General features: G+C 40.2%; 2 protein-coding genes across 6 annotated transcripts in view; one reads left to right on the top strand and one right to left on the bottom strand.

Annotated features, from left to right (window-relative positions):
• LOC123987554 (centromere protein P) overlaps positions 1 to 23494 on the top strand; it is a 113367-nt gene that overhangs the window by 82262 nt on the left and 7611 nt on the right. The gene's annotated exons all lie outside the window — the stretch shown is intronic.
• ecm2 (extracellular matrix protein 2, female organ and adipocyte specific) lies at positions 759 to 23143 on the bottom strand. 4 transcript variants are annotated; one of them, XM_046076546.1, is made up of 12 exons: positions 22987 to 23143; positions 18463 to 18591; positions 17536 to 17697; positions 13572 to 13760; positions 10052 to 10831; positions 8398 to 8513; positions 8028 to 8163; positions 6918 to 7075; positions 5696 to 5835; positions 5018 to 5130; positions 4421 to 4634; positions 759 to 2445 (listed from the first exon to the last, which is right to left on the bottom strand). In XM_046076546.1, exons 2-12 carry the CDS (start codon positions 18587 to 18589, stop codon positions 2277 to 2279), a joined length of 2304 nt encoding a protein of 767 aa, XP_045932502.1. In that variant the 5' UTR covers positions 18590 to 18591; positions 22987 to 23143; the 3' UTR covers positions 759 to 2276. The 4 variants fall into 4 exon arrangements, with proteins under 4 accessions (XP_045932502.1, XP_045932501.1, XP_045932503.1 ...); XM_046076545.1 differs by having other exon boundaries at positions 10052 to 10870; positions 22987 to 23142; XM_046076547.1 differs by lacking the exon at positions 13572 to 13760 and having other exon boundaries at positions 10052 to 10870; positions 22987 to 23142.

Below are 23494 nucleotides of genomic sequence, written 5' to 3'. Positions count from 1 at the left end.
CCTCATTCGCCTTGCGATGCATCTTAGTATCGAGCAATTTCCAAACTTATACAGTCCATGGTAATACGTTGTGGGTGGTCTGAGCAGCTAAAGAAAGGGCTATAATACATCCGAAGAAAATCAACCGATATTACGTTAGCACAAATCTACAGTATGTCAACCAGTAAGTAACAAAAAATGTCAACACAGAAATTCCATATATATGTTTGAGGTCCTTAGTTTGTACAGCAGAGAGCATGCGTGTTTGTTTTGTGTTTATGTTGAAAAATGAATGTCAGATTATTTCAATCTCTAAATATCAAGTACTGGTTGGGCTTCAGTATGTTTCAGTCAGGTGCACTAGGAATCAAAATGGACTTCTCAACAACTGATAGCTCAAATGCAGTCACTCACATGTAGACCCTGTCCATAAGGACCTGAAGAATGAATATCTGATTCAATTCATGTCACAGGACTGCTTGTGGACCCTCGCAGCTATAAGGATGCCTTATTTCTTTATATTTAAGTTTATATGGTATTGCCTTTTTAAATGAAGATGACTGAGTGCTGTTAATCCATCCATCCATAGTCAACCACTTATCCTACGTAGAGGGTCGCGGGGGGGCTGGAGCCTATCCAAGCTGACATTGGGCGAAAGGCGGGGTACACCCTGGACAGGTCGCCAGTGTAGTGACCAAACATGTGATTTGCTAATTCTGAAGTGTTTTTATTGATATGAAGTAGTGCATGTAGGTGGGATTTCATTGATTAGGCAGTAATGGGAACATAGTGAAGTTTATTTGAATTTTGCATTGTAACATTGTGTTAAACTATAGTATGATTGTTGACACATTAGATAAACATACCATTAATGCATATTGGCCAGCCAAGAGCAAAGTGAAGGACAGTTGTGTTTCAGGTCAAATGTTGAAAAACATTTTTTGAAAAAAGTCACTTTTGGTTTTGACATTTAACAGTAGACTGTAAATGAAGTTCTTAAAAGCAACAGTACAATCTGTAAGTACTGTAAGAGCATTTAATCTACATCTGTCTCCAGCTGCAGGAGCATCTTTTTGTTCACTGTCAGTGCTGATGTAGACTTAAGGGCATAGAAATACACAAAAACAAGGCATAAACACAAACTTATAGGAAAAAACTCACAATGCCACATTTCAACTCTGTTCATCTTGAAGAGAGTTCTTTGAGAGATCTGAAGGTCAGAGGCATTTGTTAGAGGGCTCTCCCAGTAATCACGTTTCTTCAGACCGCATAGTAAACATTGCTATACTCATTTAGATGAAACTCTATAGCAAAACCTCTGCTAACCGCAAACCCCACTCAACAGTTAATGAAACCACGTGGCAAAATACGTTACCTAGAGCTAACTCTGCTTATATAAGCATATGCATGGATGAAGGGAAAATTACCGTTATTATGAGGAATATAATTAAAGTACAATACGGCCTAATCATGTAAGATACACGCATTGTATTGTTGTGGGTCCATCAGCGCTGAACTACAGACTTTATCTGTGAGAGGGAATAGCTCCCCAACAGCACTCACTTTAACGTAATCATGCTCTTTATCTTTAACAGAAAAAACTTGAAGGATGTGCCACACATGCTACTCACACTCCTTTCCATGTCAGAGTTTTTATGAAAGATGACGTTGGAAGAAACAGAGCTGAGAAATGGAACATGAAGGTGCGGAGGTTGTTAAAAATAATGTGGCGGGCTTGTGGTCTCACTTCAGAGAATTCTTTCCATTTATTTATTAGCATTTTTACTGTGTATGGTGCAGAAATTCTTTCCATTTTAGCGAGTTGAACATTTTACTAAAGCAGACAGATGTGTTTTTTGAAGTCTGAAGGTGTTCTGTCACCTTCGTACCAGTTAAAGTTGGGCCAGGCGACAGTGCAAAACAACTTACCAGACCTACAGTGTATTAGAGCCAGAGAAGAAGAAAATCCTTTATGCAGCTCGTAAGGGTTCAGGCCAAGTATATGACAGGACAGTACATTCCCTTAAGGCAAATTACTTCAGCAGTAACTGTGTTTTGACAGTTAAATTCCTTTTTCCATGTTCAGCCTGTACATCAGACATTAATGTGAGAGCCTTTTTATGAATTAATTTCTTATATTTTGGGTACTCTCTCAATAACATACAGCATCAGAGGAAGCTAGTGAGGGGAAATTTTAGGTTTTGACTTCTCTTGGCACATTAAAACCAAAATCTTTGCCCCTCTGTTTTGTGGGTTTTAAAGAAGTGTCTTTAGTTTTTGTTTTGCATGAGCTCAGGTCACTTGGTTTTCTGGGGTTTTAAGACCACGCTGGAGGAGGAGCGTACACAGGAAAAGGCTGTTGGTGAGACCTTCTGGGGGTCAATGTAGTTGTTTTCCAGCCTCACGGCCACCAGAGTGGAGTCTCCGCTGTGGTTCAGGTCACAGATGCCTTCGTCAGGGATACTCCTGGAAGACACAGGATGCAGTTAGATACACTTTTCGTTATATTTAGGACTAAAGCTACAACTAATGTTGATTTTTAGTATCAATTAATCTGATGGTTCTTTTTCTTTTGATTTGGGGTAACTCTTCTTTCTCTTGCAATCAAGTTTTTTTGTTATTTTTTCATATGGACTGTAGGTTGTTGCTATTGTTTGTACTGTACCACATATCATTAAAAATATCTGCAGTATTTGCTTGGAGGCAGGTTACAATTTCCAGTGAAGATGAAGCATGTTTAAATTGTGATGTTACTTTTTATATAAAACCATGCTACAACCTACACTGTGTGTACTGTGCATGGACCTGTGAGTGAGTAATAAGGTGATTCAGGGTGACTCTCAGGTGGAAATATGAATCAGTTGTTTTTTGTTCCTTGTCGTCAAGACAACTCTCCGTCCAGTAAACTTTCAGCCTTAGTATTGTCTGGCAGGCAATGCTGAATGAGTCATCTGGTCAGGCTGTGGTCTGTTGTGGGACTCTTTTGTTGTTGATCTTAAAGGACTGAATTGCATTTAGATTTTTTCCATCCTCTCTGTCTTTAATTACCTGGTTTTATGTTGGTAGTTTAAGAAAGAAACAATCTTTATTTTATGCTAGTGTAAAATTATGTTATTTGATAATACCTGTTTATTACAACTTAGGTGTTAATTCTATAGTTTTGTCCTTCATTCCTCAGTAATGCTAACATTGTACTTATCAAGTCAATAGCTGAGATTTATGAACACAGCATGTTCCCAGATCTCAGCAATTAACTTGGTCAAGCCAAGCCAACATAACCCGAAATCACAAATCAGAAATTTTCAACATATGTGACCCTCTATTCTTGTTGTGTACAACTGTAATATAACTGATAGACTATAGAGATTATAGTGCCTGTATGCTGGAATGGACTTCAATTAAGGTTGTTGGGGGCCTCTTTTGCTAGAGGCACCACTTTTATAATTTACAATCAATAAACAAGTTCAATTAATCGGTCATCCCTGTGACCCTGAACAGGATATGCAGGTTGGAAAATGTATGGATGAAACATGCTTGAGGCTGGTATGTCCTGGGAATTCTCACCAAAATGGAAAAATACTCAAAATACTATTTCTTTATTGTTGTTGATGGAAAAACAGGATCAAATGGTTCTAATGCAAAATTTTACCACATAATCGAATGAGTTTCAAAGAGCAACATCACAGGGCTCGACAATAACAGTGGCCCGATGGGCCGGGGCCGGTAAAAAGTAACTTCAGGACAGTTGTACTAGCAACTAGCAAAAACATTAGTATTTTTAAAAAAAAAAGAAGAAACAACTCAACATCCTGCAGTTGTTTTGCAGCTCTTGGCGTGCACTGTTGTCCGGAGTTGTAGTTACGTGGCGAGTGGTTGTTAAATGTTATTTCACTAATCTCAATCAAGTGGCAACCTCTCGGCCACCAGGGGGCGAGTCCGCTGGTTGCAAAAAGAAGTATGGATCCATTAGAAATAATGGTAAAATCTTTCTACTTCTCAGCTGAATTATTACCTCAGTAAACACTGTCATAATGACTTTATAGTCTCAGTCGTTAGTTTCAAGTCTTCTTCAACACAACATGATGTTCATTTAGTAAATTACGGTCCGATTTAGGGGGAAATAGACAATAATGCAGCATCTGCTTTTGGGCAGTACTACCTGGTGATTGACAGGTCACTACCATGGCGACCTGTCAATCAGGAAAGAGACGACTTGTCGGGCCAGTTGCAAAAAAGTTTAACGTTGAGCCCTGCATCAGAAAATTTGAATTAATATCACTTTGTGATAAATTATTCATAGTTCTGTTTTAAAATCAAACTTAATTTATGATGAGAAATCCCAGTAATCCTAGCAAAAGAGTAACCTGAAGTAATAATTTTAAACTCACAGGAAAACCTTTAGCCCTATAGAGATGGATATCTGTGGATTGTGGCTTCATACCTGATATTGTTATTGTTGAGTCTGAGGAAATGTAAGTTGGTCATCTCGTTGATGCCAGATGGCACAGTGACCAGCTGGTTGTGATCCAGACACAGTTCCACCATGGAGTTGTACGACCCAAAGAATGACTCTGGTTCGATTCCCTCCCCATCCAGTTTGTTGTAGGAGAGGTACAGGTACTCCAAACCAGGGTCCATGTGGGCGAAGACGAAGCCTGTTCAGGTGTTGGAAGGAAACACTGTAACTACGGGAGGCCATGACCCTATTTTTATACCGTCTACTAGGGCTAAAACAAATAGTTTTAGTTAAAAACTCATTATTATGTTTATAAAGTATAATTTTAATGGTCTACTTGGTAGGCGAATGAAGTAAACGATTATGGCCCTTTTAGTGATGGTGGAGTTGATTACTGTTTCTGATTTACATGAATATGAGATACAAAGGCCGAAGGAGCATCCAGTTCCGTATCTGTTGTCCTGCTCTGTGGAGATGCAATAGTGAAATGGTATAATGCCAATCTTCCAACAGTTATACTCCCGCCCATTTACTAGGTATCGTGATTGTCAGTCAGGTGATCCTTCAACACTGTGCACCTACCAGGTATCCTCTCTATGTTGTTTCCCACCAGCACTAGGTGGACCAGAGATCTGGGTAGGTAGGACGGGACTAGGTAAAGGTGATTATGAGAAAGGTCGATGGACTCCAGATTTCTGCAGAGAGGAGGAAGGATTTGGAAGGAAATGGAAAGGAGAACATATCATTGATTGTCTTTCATGACAGCAGATGATCAGAAATGATACCATCCACTGTGGTTCAGTCAGATTATTGCAAAAATAAATGTTCAATTGAATTGTATTTATATAGCGCCAATTCATAACAGAAGTTATCTTGTTGCATTTGTCATACAGAGTCATGACCGTATTCTTTTATAAATATTATTTAAAGACACCCAACAATTCTCACCATGAGCAAGCACTTGGCGACAATGACGAAGAAAAACTTATTTAAACAGGCGTAAACCTTGAGCAGAACCTAGACTCAGGGTGGGTGGCCATCTGCCTCAACTGAGATGTTCCATTACTCTTTGAAACAGTCGTTGATAAATCAGGATAGGTGCTAATTAAAGTGAAGTAAAATGCACTACTGGAAATGACACACAAAAGTATGAAATTAACGATAAAAATATTGGTCACAGCTAAAATGAAGATTGAAATAGTTGCTAATAAATCCCTGTGACCCTGGAGAATCATGGATGATAGTGGTTCTTTATCGGACCTGTGGTTGATCCAAGCCATCGGGGCGATCCTGGTCTCATCCAGCTTGTTGTGTCTCAGAGAAACCACGTTTAGACTGTGGGTCTGATTGAAAACTGCTTCTGAGATTTCCTCAATCAGGTTGTTCTCCAAGTACAGCTCCTGAACGACAGACCAAAAGAAACCAAACGTTTTGACACAGGGAAAGGAAAATGTTTTGATTGGTGGAAACCTGAGGACAATTAATGGAATTTGGTGTCAGTCATAGGACAAACCCATAATGTTAGACTGTTTAATGACAGACTTTCATAAAATTTGTATTTGTTGGGGGGAGTTTTAATATGCATTATCCACCCGAAAACTAAATGCATGTTTGATGTACCTGCGGTCTTTGTTAAAACTGGCAACCTAATCAATTTAAGTTATTATCATAATTACCCACATCTATGCAAATGAAAGTGTCTGATAAATCCTAGAATCCTGGAACAAATTAGCAAAGAACAATTCTTAAAGGTAAGAGAGATCTTCAGGACAATGACAAAAAAAAGCTATGGGGTTTTATATTTGCAGAGAGTGTTGAAACTGTCCAAGATCATAACATGAAGTTGGTTTTAATGAGGATTTACAGCAGCAGCATGTCACTGGAGTTCTGCAGTGTTTGTGGTCAACCAGAGGCTATAATTACAGGTTGGGTGGACTGGTTTCCCACAGGTAGAAGCAGAGTTTACTCAGTGGAGGAGTCTTAAACATCAGAGCCAAAAGGAAAATACTGATGGATCAGCAGATCTAAATTCCTGACTGACTAACTGCAGCCAGCTGCTCAGAAGGTCTCTGATAATGCAACTGAATGCATGATAGATTTAATTCAAAACAATATGTTGCTGGTGGGTTTATGGATACATTTATTCAGCTTTTCTTCAAGTGTTGTATCTAATTCTGCCAACTGTTGTCCATAAAGTCAATTTAACTGCACAGAGCCTCCACATTCCTATGGTGTGTCTAAAAGTGTCTAAACCTTTTATAATGACATGCAGTCTTTATCAGCCCACCAGGAAAAAACACTTCTTATGCCAGAATCAGAGCAGCAATAAGCTTTTCGCCTCTGGAATTGATGGAAGTCCTCAGTACAAAGTAGGGTTTGGAGGGGGGAAGAGTTCAAATTGAGTCTTATTGGACCATTGAGGATTGAGCCATGTCCTCTAGTTTTGCTTGTGAGGGATCTCAATAAAGAGGTTACTTCATACCAGCAATGACTTGGGAAGGCCCTGTGGTACAGTACGGAAGTGGTTTCTGCCCAGTCGAAGGTAGGAAAGCTGGATGAGGGGGGCGAAGGCCAGAGGATCTGCATTCCCCTCGCTCAGCAGATTTCCCTCCAACTCCAGAATCCTTAGGTTGTGCAGACCTTAAATATAAAATACAGATAAGCGTCATCGTCCCTCAGCTGAAAATTTGTCTCTGAATTGAAACATTCGTCCAACATTTATTATGCAACACAGAACAGCAAAGTCTACATACATTGTGTATTAAATACATTTACAACATTACTATGAAACATTAAAGGGCCTCAAAGCTGGAAAGTGCCAGATTAAAAACACAATGCACCTACAGTAAAAAAGACCATTTATGAATTACTTAACACAAAAGATGATTATTCTCCATTAGAGACAAAGACGTAAAGAAGTAAAAGCCAGACTATCAAGGAGGGCACAGTCATCTAATTGGTTGTCAATTGACAAGTAGTAGAGAAGTAAACAAAAAAATTCTCAACACAAGGTCTACCTTGATGGTTTCCAAAGCCTTAAACCAAAATGCCAAAGTTGGAACTTGTTGAACTTTTGGTGAAACTGTGAGGTGTACAATTGCTGCTGTAAGTTTCTCTCCGGAACAACAGCTCACACCGGTGATTCTGCTACTGATCGTGTGTAGAGGTACTAAATGTTTTTTACATTGAAATAGCACTTCGAAATAGTGTAATTTTCAAATCTCAAGAAACATGGTCAATCTGTAAGAGGTAAAGATTTTAGGTGATGATTATATCAGATGAAATGACAATTGTCGCTGTCAACTTTCCCTAGTGTTGTCTGGTTAGTGTCTCTGCATGCTGGTGTCTGTACTGCATTTGGCCAAAGAGGGTTTCCTGGAGAAAGACACACTCCTCTGTGTCATTTTGATGTTTACAAAGACAGAGTGAACCGTAACTTCACAATTCAGAAAGACCAACAGAGTGGTGAATCTATAAACAGTATAGGTGGTCGCATCGTGTCATTTTCAGACAAGTAGTTGGCAGCTTGGTGGATAGTTGTTGAGTGAAAGCTGGCAGAGTATTTTTATGATGTGTAATACTGTGGCAGTACCTTGGAAGCTGTTTTTATGGATTCCTCTCAGTCTGTTCTCACTGATCTTCAGCTCCTGCAGGGTGGGGGGTAGGTCAGAGGGCACGGTGTCTAGAAGGTTCCCATCCAAATACAGACGCCTTAGCATCTTCAGACCCTAACACACACACAGATAGTTTTGATAATGTGAATTATTTGATGGTGATGTGTACAAAGTTGACTGTCCCCTGTCATACCACACATGCTAATTCCAGAAATACGTGTTCATCTTTCTTTATGCTTCATTGCATGACTTTAGATTTTAATTTGACTATTTTACACGCCTGCCTTTACACTTTGGTTGTTGAAGTCCTGAAGGGCTGCAGTGGTTTAGTGTGTCTGTATGTCTTACTCTGAAGGCTTTAGCATCAATGCCGGCAGAGGTGAGTTTGTTTTTCTTCAGGTTGATCCATTCCAGGTTGGGGATACCATTGAAGGCTTCTGCTGGGATGCTGCTGATGTTGTTGCCTGCAGGTCAGAGGAGTTCCAGTTAGTGGAGACAGAGCAGGAAAATTGTCAGGTTGTCTGTAATTGCAGTGTGTGTCTTTAGGCCTCAGAAGTGTTTTCAAATTGTTTTTCAAATCTACAGTGTAGATACAAGTTCCAAGTTGATAAAAATGCACAAATTAGCTAAGCTGCAAGTCTAACGTATCTTGTGTCTTTTATCTGTGTTAGCAGTGTACATAAAAATTCTGGTTCTCATGTTGAGCTTTTGCCAGCAGCCGCGGTTACGTCAGGTTTAGATGATTACCATTAATGTGCTCCCTCTGAGACTAAACTCGGGCAAAGATCATTTGCAAGGTAAAAGGTGCATCACTCTAATATCACTCACTGATTGTAAGTGGACTGTGTGGGGTTTTTTTTGTCCAACAGAGGTGAGCGTCACATCAGTTTCTGTAATCTGAAACTTAAACTTTCATTAATTTGAGATGAATAATTTAATGTCCGGTGATATTCTATTTTTCTCTTATTGTCAACAAATCCCATATGCAGACCAGGACTAAGCATCAGGGATTCAAATCATGAGCCGAGAAGCCCCCCCGAGTCAAACTTCATTTTGACAGTCGTGTCACTGGAAATGTATGGGTGTTTTGTTTTGCAGCAATGCAGGAAAACAGCATGGCAGGTTCTAAAATTTTACCAACCTAGAACCAAATGCTGGTCCAACCTCGCATCTACTGCCTTCCCTAGGGATTGACTCTGCAGCTGACAAAGCTGTCAGCAGCCCGGCAGGTGAGACACCCCATGGTGCGCTAGGATTTTATACTATCTGAACTATGGCCAAGACGCACACTTTGTGTTTGTAAAAAAAAAAAAACAACATCAGATTTCCACATATACAAAGTAATTCAAAGTGTGCTTTCATCACAGATGATGAACAAAGGCATTAAAACCTAGTCTTAACAAGTAAAACACTGTTATTTGGTGTTTGGATTGGTGTGGCTACTCTGTTGGTGCACTGGACTGTAGTATTTAATATTGCTCTCAAAGTCGTGGGCATGGTGTTTTAAAATAAAACATCAGCAATAATGTTAGGTAATGCTGTACACAAGAAAATGCAAGAACCACAAAGCAAAAACACATGACAAAATAAAATACAGAAGTCAAGTGGTTTGTCAGTAGGATCTAACGGACTTGGGCCTGAAACAAACAGACGGGGTAGGGAAGTAAGAATAGCTAGATTGATGGTCTTGGTCTTCTCATAGGATTTGTTTATAATAAGGAAAATTATAGAATAATGCCATGCTTGTCCTTTCAGCAGATTAATAGTTTTGAATTGGTATCTCCTGTATTAGAAGAAAAATAAGTTGAGTTTTTGTTATTTTTAACTTAACTAAATTTTGAAAGTTGAACCCAAATGATTTAAATACTAGATTCTGATTGTATAAAAAGCCTAACTCTCACGCTACAGACGTATGTGTTGAAGTGGTAAAGATTCTTCTTCAGGGTGCAGTGCGTGGAGCTCTCTCTGGCACTACTTTCTCCTTGTCTTTGTGTTGACTTACCCTCCAGACTGAGAGATCTGAGCTCAGGTATGGCCAGAGGAGGGAAGTACATGAGTTTGACGTTCTCACATGTCATAGTGACATCAGAGATGTCACAGCCTGGAGGGAGGACTCTTCTGTTCACTAAACCCTCCCTCTCCTCCCCTTCCTCCTCCTCCTCCTCTGCCTCCTCCACCTCTGCTTCCATCTCCTTCGGCTCGTCCTCCGTCGCAGCAGGAGGTCTTGGGATTGGAGCAGGGAGGAGTTCTGGTTCCTTGGGTTCTTTGTGTATTTTTGGAGGCATCTGAAATACATCTCCTCTCAGCCACACCTCCTCCGCGTCCTCTACCTCTTCCTCCTCCTCTTCCTCCTCCTCCTCCTCCAGAGCCAGTAGTTTTTCCCTCAGCATCTCCTCTTGCCTCCTCCTTTCCTCTTCTAGCTTCCTTTCCTTCTCCCTTGCTTCTCTCTCCGCTGCCTCTTTCCGCCTTCTGTCTTCCTCCTCCAATCTCCTCCTCTCCTCCTGCCTCTTTCTCTCCATCTCCTCCATCTGCCTCCTCCACTCCTCCTCCTCTTTCTCCACCTGCAGCCTCAGCGCCTCCTCCTCCTCCTTCCTTCTCTCCTCCACTATCTTCCTTTGTCTCTCCGCCTGCTCCTTCCTTTGCTTCCTCCTCTTTTTCCTCGCCTCATCTTTCTTCCTCAGGCGCTCCTCTTCCTCACGGTGCTCCTCTTCCTCCCGCCAGAGGATTCGCTGGATCTCCTCTTGGGTCAGCGGAGTCACGGACTCACCGGGGTCACTGGGAACTGGGGAGTCACCAGAAAGGTCAAGGCTGAGGTCAGGTTCTAGGGAGGGTGTACGGTGGTGCGGGGCAGCCAATCAGAGGGCAGGAGGTGGTCGAGACAAAATAAAAAGGTGACAGTGTAGAAAGAAAGATGGAAGAAAAGGGATAGAAATAGGAAAGTATAGATAAAAGAGAGACAGACAAGCAAGAAGAAGGGGAGAAAAAGTAGAAGAAAATAAAGACACTAAAAGAGGATGGAGATGGAAGTTGGTGAGGACAGACAGACAGACAGACAAGATGATTGGACAGATAGACAGGAGGTGGACAGACAGAGACGGCTGTGTGTTAGGGTTGTAGACAGACAGGTACAAGACCAGCTTGTTGTAGCTACAGAGCAGACTGCTACTGTAGACCAGTCTGGACTAGATCCCATTGAACTCTACTTCAGTGGTACTACAGTCAGGTGAAGTTGGTCTTTTTGTGTTTGCAGATGTTGATGCCAGCTGGTACTAAATTTAAATTTACTCATTTGATTGAATTTAGACCAACCTCAGCTCACTCGTCTTACACCTAATGCTGTTTTATAATCATACAACTGTGTGCCAACGGGGACCTCCAGCAAACAGACAAAAAAACTTGTCTGACAGTGTCTTGAAGCCGTAAGATTTTGATAGTTCATAGGCATGCATCATTAGTTGTCAAACATTTTCTTATTACTTTCATATTGATTCTTAATCCCACCTACAAAGCTCTGATTGGCTCGGTTGTTTTTCCAACCGGTGAAACAGCCATCAAAGAGCATAACACCAGACCTATCTGAATAACTGATCAGATCTATGTGAGGTGATTCAAAGGTCTGGGACCAGACTAATGCTCGTTACGTGAAGATGTCTCCCGACATCTTGTCTGAGACACTTGAAGGACAAACATTTTACTTCTGAGTATAAAACAGCATTTAGTGTTTTTTTTCCTTTACAGTTAACTCCACACAAACAGCAGACATAGTTATACACAGTGTACTTCTACGGATACGTACATGTTTCTATGGTTATTACTATTAGGTAAATTCATCTACATTTCATAAAGTGATAAGTCATAGACAAAATGACTTATTTTCTCCTGCTTCACCTCCATACATGCATACAGTGACAGTGTGCAGTGTGTTACTGTGAGCAATGACTTACTGTCAATGTTTTCCATAATTTAACAAAGGCTGTATAGACAGGTTTCCTTTTTACAGTAAAGGATGCACGTGCAGCAAGGATCCAGAAAACTCACTGCCACAATGTCAGTATTTAGAGTAAGCATTTTGCTTGAAACCAGTTAAATTATTGTATCAAGGTAAATTTGTTTTTGAAATTGGTAGTGAGAAATGTAATTAAATTCCTGCTGTTTGCCATCCAATTATGTCAGATGACTGTAGTGTATACAGGCAGAACATCACTCATAAGAAACTAAAGTATTGTAAATCTGGCCAAACAGGACTATAGAAAGAAACTCATAACAAGTTTGTGATGTTTTCTATGAAAATGTAATGTATTTTCCATACTAAGCATTCAGTCTATCAGCTGTCACCAAGTCCCAACATTAAAAGTAAATGGAACTGATCAGCAAAGCATTGATCACAAAGCCTAACAAACATCTACACGACTCATTTACTACACAGCCATTAACGTAGTAACAGTATGAGCTGTCTGACCTTTTAACCAGTGTTTCTTCCTCAACATCTTCTACTACAACTATCTACCACCTTCTTAAAATCCAGGGCTCTGCCAGATCACTAGAAGCTAATAGCTGTTATCCACTCTGAGAAGGCTTTCCTTCTTGGGATATTGAACAATTCCTGCCCTCTACTTTAGTCATGTGTGCAGTTTATGGTGACTTAAATCTGACTCATTCTGGTTTGTTTTCTGCCTCCAGCATGTGCACACATCTCATAATAATGTAGATCGGCAACTTGTCTTTACAGCTTTGTATTTGTTGAAGATTTTGATGTACATCCAGTCTTCATTTTGAGAGTGACAGTAAGGTGAAACCAATCCTGAATCTCCCAACATACAAACACATTAAAACTTTCACAACATGTGTATTGATCTGACCCAAAACGTGCTAAGCACATTTTTTAAAGCCATGATGGAAACAGGAACCAACATGCTGAGGCCTCAGAGATGGAAACTTTGGTGTTTTATTTATTCCAGGAGATCAGTAAACCATTTAAATGTTAACATAATTTATTTATTTATTTAAACTGTCTGACAGCTAAATTTGATAGAAAATGCAAATATGATTCCATTTAGAAACATTATCGGTTGCATTACTGACCACCCCATTATGCTTTTACATTTAAGACTCATCTGGACAAGTAATAACACAAGTTTTCAGGGTGAACTGTCAAAGTTTGTCCTATCATTCTCATCAGACTGGTTTTAAATAAATCCCTAGTTTAAACCCATTTTTATGTAGACCACACATTTGTGAATAAAACTTAATGTGTACACACCCATAATGATATAATTGTCTGCTGAATTGTAAATCTGTGCTTTCACAGCTGAGGGTAGCACTGTTACCATGGCCCACATCTCGGTAATGAAGATGGTAATTAAAGTGTTTTCTTAACTAATTAAATTTTCCTGCAAAACTTAAGTTTTATGATGAAGGTCGAATGAAACCGTTCAAATATTGGTTCTGATTGTCAGAAACATTGCTCATCTCTGTTGCCTCTTGATGTTGCACCATGGCGTTGCCACATGTTGTGTTTCTACCTGGCTTCATGCAGACGGGGCAGCACTCCCCAGCGGGGGTGAAAGGGAAATGGCAGTGCATTATGGGACAGGTGATCTCATCACAAACCACCTGCCCTCTGGTACACAGACAAGTCACACAGGGCTTTGGAGACCAGACGGCCTGGTCGAACATGGTCAGACCCTGGTACACACACTGGCCCTGCTTACCTGAAACAACACAGACACGGTACCGTCAGTTCAGTAGTTCATTGTAGTTAAAATCTTTATTAATAGGTTTCATATTTATGCTCTGGGGTGGAATAGGAAGGGAGTAAAAGTAATTTGGCAATTAATAAAATTTGAAACACAAAATGGTATAACTAAAGAACTTCATTATGATGCGGACGTGGTTCGATTTATAGTGGATTGTCTGTCTGGCAGATTTGTTACACGTGCAGTTGCTTCATACAGTCTGCACAGTCATACATTTTGTCTGCAAGACATCTGCAGAGACCCTCTGCAACATGAGTGGAAGGAGTGCATCACGACGCAGAAAGTATCATTTGAGCTGAAGTTAACAAACGCCTGCAACCAGTCACGTGATACAGTTGGCCATCTGTTGGCAGCATTGTATTATAGTTTGGACTACTGTTTGGACTCATGTTTAATCTTAGCCAGTAGCTGGTTTTGGACACCTAAACTGGGCAAATAAACAGACATCATTTCTGGGTCAGGAGTAATACTATGGGTAAGACATGCAACGAAGGTCCCAGCAGGGCGTCAATGGTAGCCATATTTGTGTGGGTTAGGAAAACAGATTTGCACCTTGAGGAAAAAATTTGCCCTGACTAGTAAATAACAAACAACAAATCTGTCCTGCCAACAATTTTTTATCAACCCTTTGACCAGTTTCCACCTACTAAGCTTTGACTGACCGAGGGAACAGCTGTCAATAGCCATGTTTCCATAAATTTTTTTTATGCGTTTTCTAATCACATTAGGAAAGATTGAGGTGGTTTTTGCCTTTGTCGAAGAAGAGGAAATGCGCTAAATGGGAGATGGAAACACTTTTGCTGAATAAGTATTGACGTAGCGAACTTGATCTGATCAGCTGTTTCCGCTGTCGGTGTCTTGCCGGATATTCCCATAACGCGTGGAGACGTGGCTGGTAGCAGTTTGCCCACTTGAAACACATTTCTGAGGACCTCTCTCCATTTTTCTAAGATCAGTGGTCATCAGTTCCATGCAGCTGGTTTTGTTTCGGGTTTGGAACCCATACATCTTGTTCATTACATCCATGTGTAACGTCAACTACTGACGCAACTATGCTTGCCGTAACCTGGTTTATTGGCTCCAAACAAGCTGATGGAAACACATATTTTGCGTTTACTATTTTTTTTCTTTTTTTTCAATTCAAAAGTCTGCTTAAAATTTGCATGACAATTAAATGGAAACATTGCTAATGAGAATAACAGCAGACCTAATTGAAGGTCTAGAACAGCAACATGTTGGTCACACTTTCAACCTAACATGCCAACCCTTATCATCCTCCTCAGCAACAGCAGACCCTGGTGCAGTAATTGCTGTGTGCGAATTGTAAAAATAAATTTAAAGCCTGTACTTTACCATCAGAACCAGACAAAGCAGTGATTTGTAGCCTTTCCACTCCTCCCTCTGCATTAACTCCACCTTTCAACATCGGTCCTGGGACAGGACAAGGCTGTGACTGGCGGTGATTCAGTAGAAAAGACTGTAAACCACTATGATACAGCAGGAAGAGACTCGTTGTGTCTATTTTGTGTCTGTCCCGTCTGTCATCTATCCTTTCTAATGGTATGCTCTTTGTTACGTCCATAGAAACAGAGGTAGTTAAGAGAAATAACCTGAGCCTCTTTAAGTATTGTCTCTTCTGTCTCTGTCCTTTTTACTGTGAGCAGTGAGACTGTCACCCTGTCATCTCTGCTGGAGCACACATACTTTAGAGCTTTTCTTTTCTCTGTAAAATATTGTCTTGCTGTCATAATATCTTTATTGTCTAGTAAATTGCAGGGTTTTGTTTAAATCCCAGCAACCGTCAGACTCTATTGTGGCACTATTATTCTATGGTATATTTTCACAGATTTTTAGTAGAGGTGAAACTGACAAACAATTTGACAGCAGTTAAGTTATCATTTTTAAAGGAAAAAAATCACTCTGTTTCCAGCTTCTTCTATGTGAGGATTTTCTGCTTTTCTCTGTTTTAAATCATTGTAAATATCGTTGGGTTTTGGACTGTTGGTCGGACAAAACAATTGAAGATGTCATCCTGGGCTCTTCAAAACTAAGTTTTATCTTGTGTGCATTAGATAATGTAGCGTACAAGTAGAGGTCTTACTTTCTGCTGAAATGAATGATGAAAATAGGGATTATAGAAGAAGTACAGAAGACTTAGAGAAGTTTGAAAGCTCCAGAAAAGGCTTATAGGTTGACCTTGAGATAACATTATTTTGTGTTCCCAAGATCAAGAATGTACTTTAACGCTGAAGTACGAAAGATGATCAGTTGTCATGTTGGCCCGACATCTGCTACTTTCTGTTTCCGTGAACTGCAGTCTGATCTGTTTGTTTGTTGTTACGTTACATTCAGTTTTACTTGTTTGTCTGAACACAGGCATGCTCTCATATCCCAAACAACATAGCCAAATGGTTTAAATCGACATGATTAAGAAATCCCCCTGCAGCCCCCAACAACAGACTGCCACCAACACCACCTTTCCTTCTAATCACATGATTCTGACTTTAATGTTTTAAGCTGAAGGGCTTTCACGTGGCTTTGAGGTTCTTTGGAGTCCCAGTCCTCATCTCTGCGTGCGATTCTTCAGGATTTATTTTCTGACAAGCTTATTTTTCCACAGATGGTTTTCCCTTCTGTTCATGTTGGAATGTGATGATTTGTCATTAAATTACTGAGCTGTAATAACAAGCAGCTTCATTATGAGAACAGGACGAAGCCTCCAGTGCTAAACTGAGCTGTTCTCTGACTGCACTCAGTCATCCTAAAATGTCAGTTAACAATTTTATTTTATTGTACTGTATTAAGATTTTAGTGACCAGAAAACTCTGTTATATAATATACCACATAAAGGTTTTAAATGCAAAGATACACCCATTTCACTCAACTTGAAAGTTTTTACATGTTTTTATTTTCTAGATTTAAACAGTCTTTTGGAAAAAATGTTTGGGACGTATCACAATTTCTATATGTAAACAGACTCACACTTTTACATGGTTGTTTTCTTTTACACTTTGGATATAACGTTAATACGTCCGCTTCAGTTCTATTGTTGTTGAGCGGAAACAATTGTTGATTATTTACAGAAAATTGCCTGCAACAACTTTGATAATTCATAGTTTAAATATTTATCCTGCAAAAGCAACAAATATTTGACGGTTCCAACTTCTCCAGAGTGTAAGGATTGGCTATTTTGTGTGATTGTCTTTGTAGTAGTAAAGTAGTAGGTATTAAGACAACATTTTCAAAATCAGATTATGCTCAGAGGCTTCACATCCTGTAATGCAACCGCAAAACCCAACTAAACATAATTAGACTCGTTACTCTCATGAAGACCGATGAATCAAGACAAAGTGTCTCCAGGTTGTCAGTTTTAGCAGTTGTATAAATCAACTGATGGTTCAAGCTGCCGTCATTCACAGAGAAACAAGGACACGGTTACCCTAATTTAACAGAAAATAACAAAATGTAATGAATTGTTAACATTATGGTAACATGATGTCAGGAGGCAAGGTGATGGTTTTTAGTGTTTTTATAAGAGAGCTTTATATAAAAATGTTTTTATAAAACCATAAGGTGTTGTGTATTAGATCAGGTATTTCTTGTGACATTGCACTTGGTATCAACCCTAAAAGGCCTGATCAGAGCATCACTAGTAGTTACTGTTCTCACTAACCTGGGTCAGAGCTACAACGCTACTGGTATCACTAGGCTGTGTTATGGTCTCACTCACCTGGGATAACATTGTAGCTGGCGTGCTGTTCTTGTAGCTTCTTGTAGGGCTCCAGGAACAGAGTGTTTCTTTGGTTTTCTCCAGGCTCCACTGGGATGCTGGGACCAGGAACCAGTCTTATCTTCAGAGGTCTAGAACGCCCCGCTCGGGACCGCCCATGACCTGCAACAAGTGGTCATACCAATTTTCATCTACATCTATCCAGAAACTTCTAAAAGACAGACAGACAGCAGTATCACTGGGGAGAAGTCTGGTTATCAATTTACAGATATGTTTTTGGCTGACTGTCCAACATTTGATATAAGGTAGTTTGTTCTAGGGTTTGTGCCAAAACCAAATTCAGTTTTAATCATATGAAGAGACAACTTCAAGTCTATAAGTCAGTTCTTGATCTTACCGGTTCCCATACTTGAGACTGACTTGAATGTATTCCCATGCTTGTGCAGAACTAAAATGATGTATCAGTGGCATATAGAAAAAATGTTCTGCACAAATATATTCCAAGTATTTATAATAAAAACAGGGGGCCGAAGATGCTGCCCTGTGGCACTCCACATGTAATTGGTTAATCTAGTCAGGGGGACAAGTGGCACTCTCTTCCTAGTGGCACACCCACTATGAGTTTAGGAGGTGCTGCATAAAGTAACTGTGCCCAGCGGCTGTTCTATGTTAAATTCTGCTTTTTCTGTACCTGCCCTTTAAACAAGATGCAACATGCAAGCAATTGTAAACTTGTTGGAAGGTGACTGTTTTCATTTTTGATGAACCTAAGCTAGCATTTTCTCCTCCAGTCTTGGTGTTAAACACATCTTGAAACTATCTGCACTGCACGCAGAGAGATAAAACTGATAACAATCTTCTCATCTGACTGCATGATGGCTAACGAGGATTTGCCAGATATCAGTGTTTTCCTTAAAGAAAACTTACCCTGGCCATCCCTCTTCCTCTTCCGGGTCTCACCATCCTGGTTGCGAGTTCTGTTCCTGGCCTGGGCGTACGGGACCGTCAGGACCACCAGCAACCACAGACTGGCTACCACTAGCCACCACCTCATCCCTGTAGAGCAGCACAGACCCAGGTTCAGGTTCCGTCACAGAAACCTTTGCCTCCACTGAGGGCGGCACGTACAGACAGGAAGTTTTTGATACAATACCTGTCTAGGTATTGAAACCAAAGTGACACTTTTTTGATGCCTTACTTATAGAAATACAAACCGCCAAAGCCAACGTTCTCAAATGCTGAATACACAAGCAGTCATACGGTTTTCAATATACAATGCTACAAACACATTTTGGCCTATGCCCAAACAGAAATGGTACGCAGCCCTTCCTCAGAAGGAGTCCAGCAGGGTAATGACATAAAAGACTGAAGGAAAATACAAAGCATTTAATTTTCCCAATAGCCATTGTTGGAAATAAAAAGTTCAGAAATGCAGGGACACCCCATGACTTTGGGGTTTAAGGCGCTGACCATGAACAGTTACGTCCAGGGTTTGAGTCCAGCTGGTGCCCTTTGTTTCCTGTCGTTCCCCAGCTCTCTTTCCCCTCATTCCCTGTGATCGCTCAGATGTTTACTCTTATTTTGGCATTACATCCTGAAGAGAAACGATTGTTTTTCCCGTTGTTGTTATTTTGGTCTCTTGTTCAAATTTCTCTTAAATGTGGAATACTTGCAGAAATCAGCAGCTAAAATGATTGGAACCAAACAGATAGATCCATGTTCTTCCACCGCCCGCAGAAAAATAGAACAAAGACAGAGGTTTTTACCTGCAGCAGCTTCTCAGACAAAAAGAGGTGTCAGTGCTGCTGCTGGCCCTCATATAGCTCTCTGCTGGGGTCCTAATGGTCGGGTGTGTGTGTGTGTGTGTGTGTGTGTAATGACTAGTCTATACACAGCTGTCCTGTCATTATTAAAGCAGAGACCTAACGCTAACACACACCTTCTCATACCTGATAGTTTGTCTTCTGTCTGATTCCCCCTCTCAATAGAGCAGATTGAACCACTTTTCCATATCAGCCTCAATAACAGTAATAAATGTGCTGTAGCTGTGCCCCAGTGCATGATGGGAATTGGTGGTGGTGTTAAATAATATGAGCCTCTGATTTGTTGGAACAGTGCCTGAACATGTCTCAGTGTCCAGATAGAGACATTAAGTTCTGCTAGTCTGAAAAAGACTGTTCATTTCTATGTGGACCCCAGGAATAGTAGTTATTGTTGTTGTTGTTGTTGTTGTTACAGTAGCTAATGTGGAGCTAAATAAATGGTAAATGGACTTTACTTCTGCAGCTCGATGGCACTTTTTAGCCCATTGTAGGTTTAAGCAGTCAACATAGTGGAACATAGCAGCTAAAGAGCAAGATATTTTCTCAGGAACTGGTGGAGACCAAACCAAAGAGTAAATATTGGAGTCGTGTTTGTGTCTGACTGTAAGTCTAATGGGACGATGATGTTGCTCTGTGTCTGCTGGAGTAGGCAGCTGTTTACTAATATGTTAGCCATAACTACTTTGTAAGGTGATTTTAGGATAAAAGCCCCCAAGAGTCCAAAAAAAATTAGTTAAGGCAGCTTTAACTTTTTTTTCATCTCTGCATATTTCTGGATACATGAACATCTGCAAGAGAAAACCGAGAGAGGTTTATCCTCTTGTAAATAAACCAGTTGTATGATAACATAGTAGGACAGTTAGACTGTTACAACACTATCAGATTTTTGTTAATTTTTCTGTTGTTTCTTTTAACATATTGAAATAACATGGATGCATTTATTGAGTTTTACTCTCAGAGCACATTTCTACCTAATCCTTGATCCTGTGTCAGGTCCTGATTCTGCACTCAGACCTTTAAATGACATGAGACCACAAGAAATAATCTGCATCAAACTGTAATAACTGGGCTCAAATCAGTTGATGGTGCTGATATCAGCCTTTTAATTTAAACTCCAGTTTTATTCCTTAACATTAACACTGACCCGAACACCGAACATCTATTGAATATGACCCATAATCATAGCATTGTTAGAATCAGCTGAAGAATTTTTACTGACTTATTACTAATCCCGTTTACATTTTGAATTTGCACATAAAAAACCTGAACAAAAATACTTCAGTGATTATGTGTGGATGATGCAGCTTCACGAGTGAGCGTCCATTAAGATGAGCAAACTTTCATCCATCCAGGCAATTCATCCAGTTCTGAATCATCATGATTTTATCCAGACATGATAAAATGAGTGTCTACAACATTACTTGATAATAGAATTTAAACCATTCATGATTTTAACAAAGTTAAACAAGGATTCACTCGTTAGCGATCAGAAACTACAGCTCCCATGAGGTTTTTGCAGAGCAGCAGCGCACATATTACACGTCATGGTGGCTCTCCCTTATCCATGACATTTCTTTCAATCATTCACATTAATCGTTCACATTTTCTTTTGCATGAAAACAAAACTTAAGTCTGCAGCTCCACAGACTGGATGTCTGAACACACAGCCAGCTAGCTCTGAGACCCTCCCACCTCAACTCAGCCAATAGGAAACCAGAATTCAATGCTCACCAGGAGACAAAGAGAGAGAGATCCATGAGTGCTGTGGTGGTGGAAAGAAAACTGGAGGGAGGGGAGAGAAATGGAAAATATTCAGCAGTTCAGTTTCTGGATGAGCAGGCTCAGACGGAGAGACTTCCAGCAGGAACATAACTGGATAAAAATAACCTGGAGGCTGCGTTTGTGTGTAGTTTCATAAACTGAAAAATGCTCATTCTAATTTGATGAATTGGTGATGTCTTCAAGTGTCTTGTTTTGTCTGAACAACCCAACGATATTCACTTTACAATTGTATAAAACGGAGAAAAGCAGAAAATCCTCACATTAGAGAAGCTGCAACCAGACAATGGTTGATATTTTTGCAGCAACCTGTTAAAATTGTTTTATATTTATTTTCTGACTGTCTTTAATTTCAGCACTACAAATGTCCAAAATCATGTTTTTGAAGTTTCAAAATTATGAAGCCCAGTACGTGTGTGATAAACATTTCCTAACCTTATTTCTTAAATTATTTATTTCCTCAAATTGACAGAATGTAATAGTTTAGTTCAGTCTGGTGTTTCTCCAGCATCTGTAACATGTCTTCTCACAGTTTTTGTCGAGTCCTGTAAAAACTGAGTTCTTTTATGTGCATATTATTAAACAATTTAGAATCTACAGAGATAATTATTGTCCAGACCATCAAACCACTTTGTGTTTGGGTTTTGTTTATTGTTTGTTTCACTGCAGCATTGTGATCTTTTTCGATTGTATCTCATCTACATGGTCCACGTTTTGTTTTCTTACATCCACTCATTGGACGAGTTGGTTTGTCCAACAAGTGTTCTTCACTCTTTAAAGGCTTGGATGTCTTGCTTGCTTGCGTGGATGGTCATTACAGTTGTGTTGTTTGTAGTTGTCCTTCAAGATCGAAAGCTCTGCCGCCAGCCTTTGAAAGTGTCTGAAGCTTGCATTTAGTGTCTCCTCCTGAACAGAGCCCAAATTTAGATTCAGAAACACATTGTGTTGTGTTGCAATACTGCATTGGAATGAAACTGATAGGGCCGTGATAGACTCAAAGGACCAGCAACCGACAAGGAACAACCGAAAAAGACTCTCCTCACATCTTCTGGCTACATCTTACAACCACCATGAACTGTGCGTTCTGTGTCTTGAGAGAGTTCTGCGACCCAACAAGGGCCATTTTGTTACACAAAGCTTCAGGTCTTAGGTTGGGTTCTTGTCTTAAACTTGGCAGCAGCTGGTTCAGTACCATCGCATGTGTGGACCATCATCTCCATTATGAATCTGATTCTCATCATATACTTGGAGTACAAACTGATAAAAAGAGAATGCATCTGACTCAGTGAAGTGGAAGTCGTATTGTTGAATGAGCTCATTATTTTCATTTCCAAGTTTTAAAGAAACAGAAATCAAACCAGTGAAACCACTGAGGAAACGTATTATAAGAAAAGTGAAAACTAGGCACCTGCAAAAACAAAACACAAAACCTGAATAAAGATCGTCTTCCTGATTTAGTCATATCACCCATCTAATCCCCAAATATCCTCTTAGCTCATTTTCAATGACATCACTGACGTCATCAGTGAGCTGATTCAGAAGTTGGGGAGAGCTGCATCAAAACCAGGAAGAGTACAAACGTTTAGATGTTTCTTAAAAGGTGTTTCTTTAGGTCTGTTTAGGTTTGGGCTACATTTAACTGAACGTGTCCTCGTCATGTTTTTGTTAAGTTCTTGTAAGTTACGGCTACAAGCTTTTTGGGGTTGTCTTCTTTTCTTTCGGACCTGTGGAGATCGTCTACAGCAACTGAAACAACAGTTTTACAAATCATGACAGGACAGACAGAGACAGACAGACAGAAAGAGGGGAGGAACTAACGACAGACAGACAAACATTAACTGTACTTTACCAGCTGTTTGAAGGCGGTTGCAGGATTTGAGGCCAAATTCTTCCACCCTCTTTTCTCCTCCTCTGGTTCTGCAGGAGCTCAAGGAGAGGTGTGTGTGTGTGTGTGTGTGTCGCTGTGTGATGATGTGTAAGTGTGTGTGTCTTGTTCTCGTGTGTCTCAGATCATGGAGCAGAGCAGGCTAATACAGCTGTGAGGGGAAAGCAAGGATTTGTACTGGAGCTGGGACAAAAAGAAAGTGAGAGAGAGAGAGAGCGAGAGAGAGTAATATACAGATGGAGAGGGAGACAGGTCTGACATCTGTCTTCCTGTCTGAAGGAAGACACTGCCAACATGCTAGAGGATATAAGACAGAAGTTAAACATCCACATGTTGCACAGTGAAAAGAACAGAAAGAGAAGGAGGTTTGCTAAGACGAGTTTAAAACATGAAGGCTGGTTCAGTTCTGTGGTGAAAATAACAGGAAAGTACCAGAAGGAGGTGAAGTTTACATGTAGGACAGAGGTCAGAG

The sequence above is a fragment of the Micropterus dolomieu genome, linkage group LG18 (assembly GCF_021292245.1).
Source record: "Micropterus dolomieu isolate WLL.071019.BEF.003 ecotype Adirondacks linkage group LG18, ASM2129224v1, whole genome shotgun sequence".
NCBI lineage: Eukaryota > Metazoa > Chordata > Actinopteri > Centrarchiformes > Centrarchidae > Micropterus > Micropterus dolomieu.
The sequence above is the reverse complement of the archived record's forward strand: the minus strand, read 5'-3'. Positions and strand labels throughout refer to the sequence as shown.

Bases quoted from the DNA above. Each gene is read 5' to 3' on its own strand.
- ecm2 (XM_046076545.1), bottom strand. From the start codon at position 18,589: ATGAGGTGGTGGCTAGTGGTAGCCAGTCTGTGGTTGCTGGTGGTCCTG. The intron at 7,076-8,027 runs GTACTGCCACAG...TTTATATTTAAG, and splicing joins CCATAAAAACAGCTTCCAAG to GTCTGCACAACCTAAGGATT. The intron at 5,836-6,917 runs GTATGAAGTAAC...TCTGTCGTTCAG, and splicing joins GCCTTCCCAAGTCATTGCTG to GAGCTGTACTTGGAGAACAA.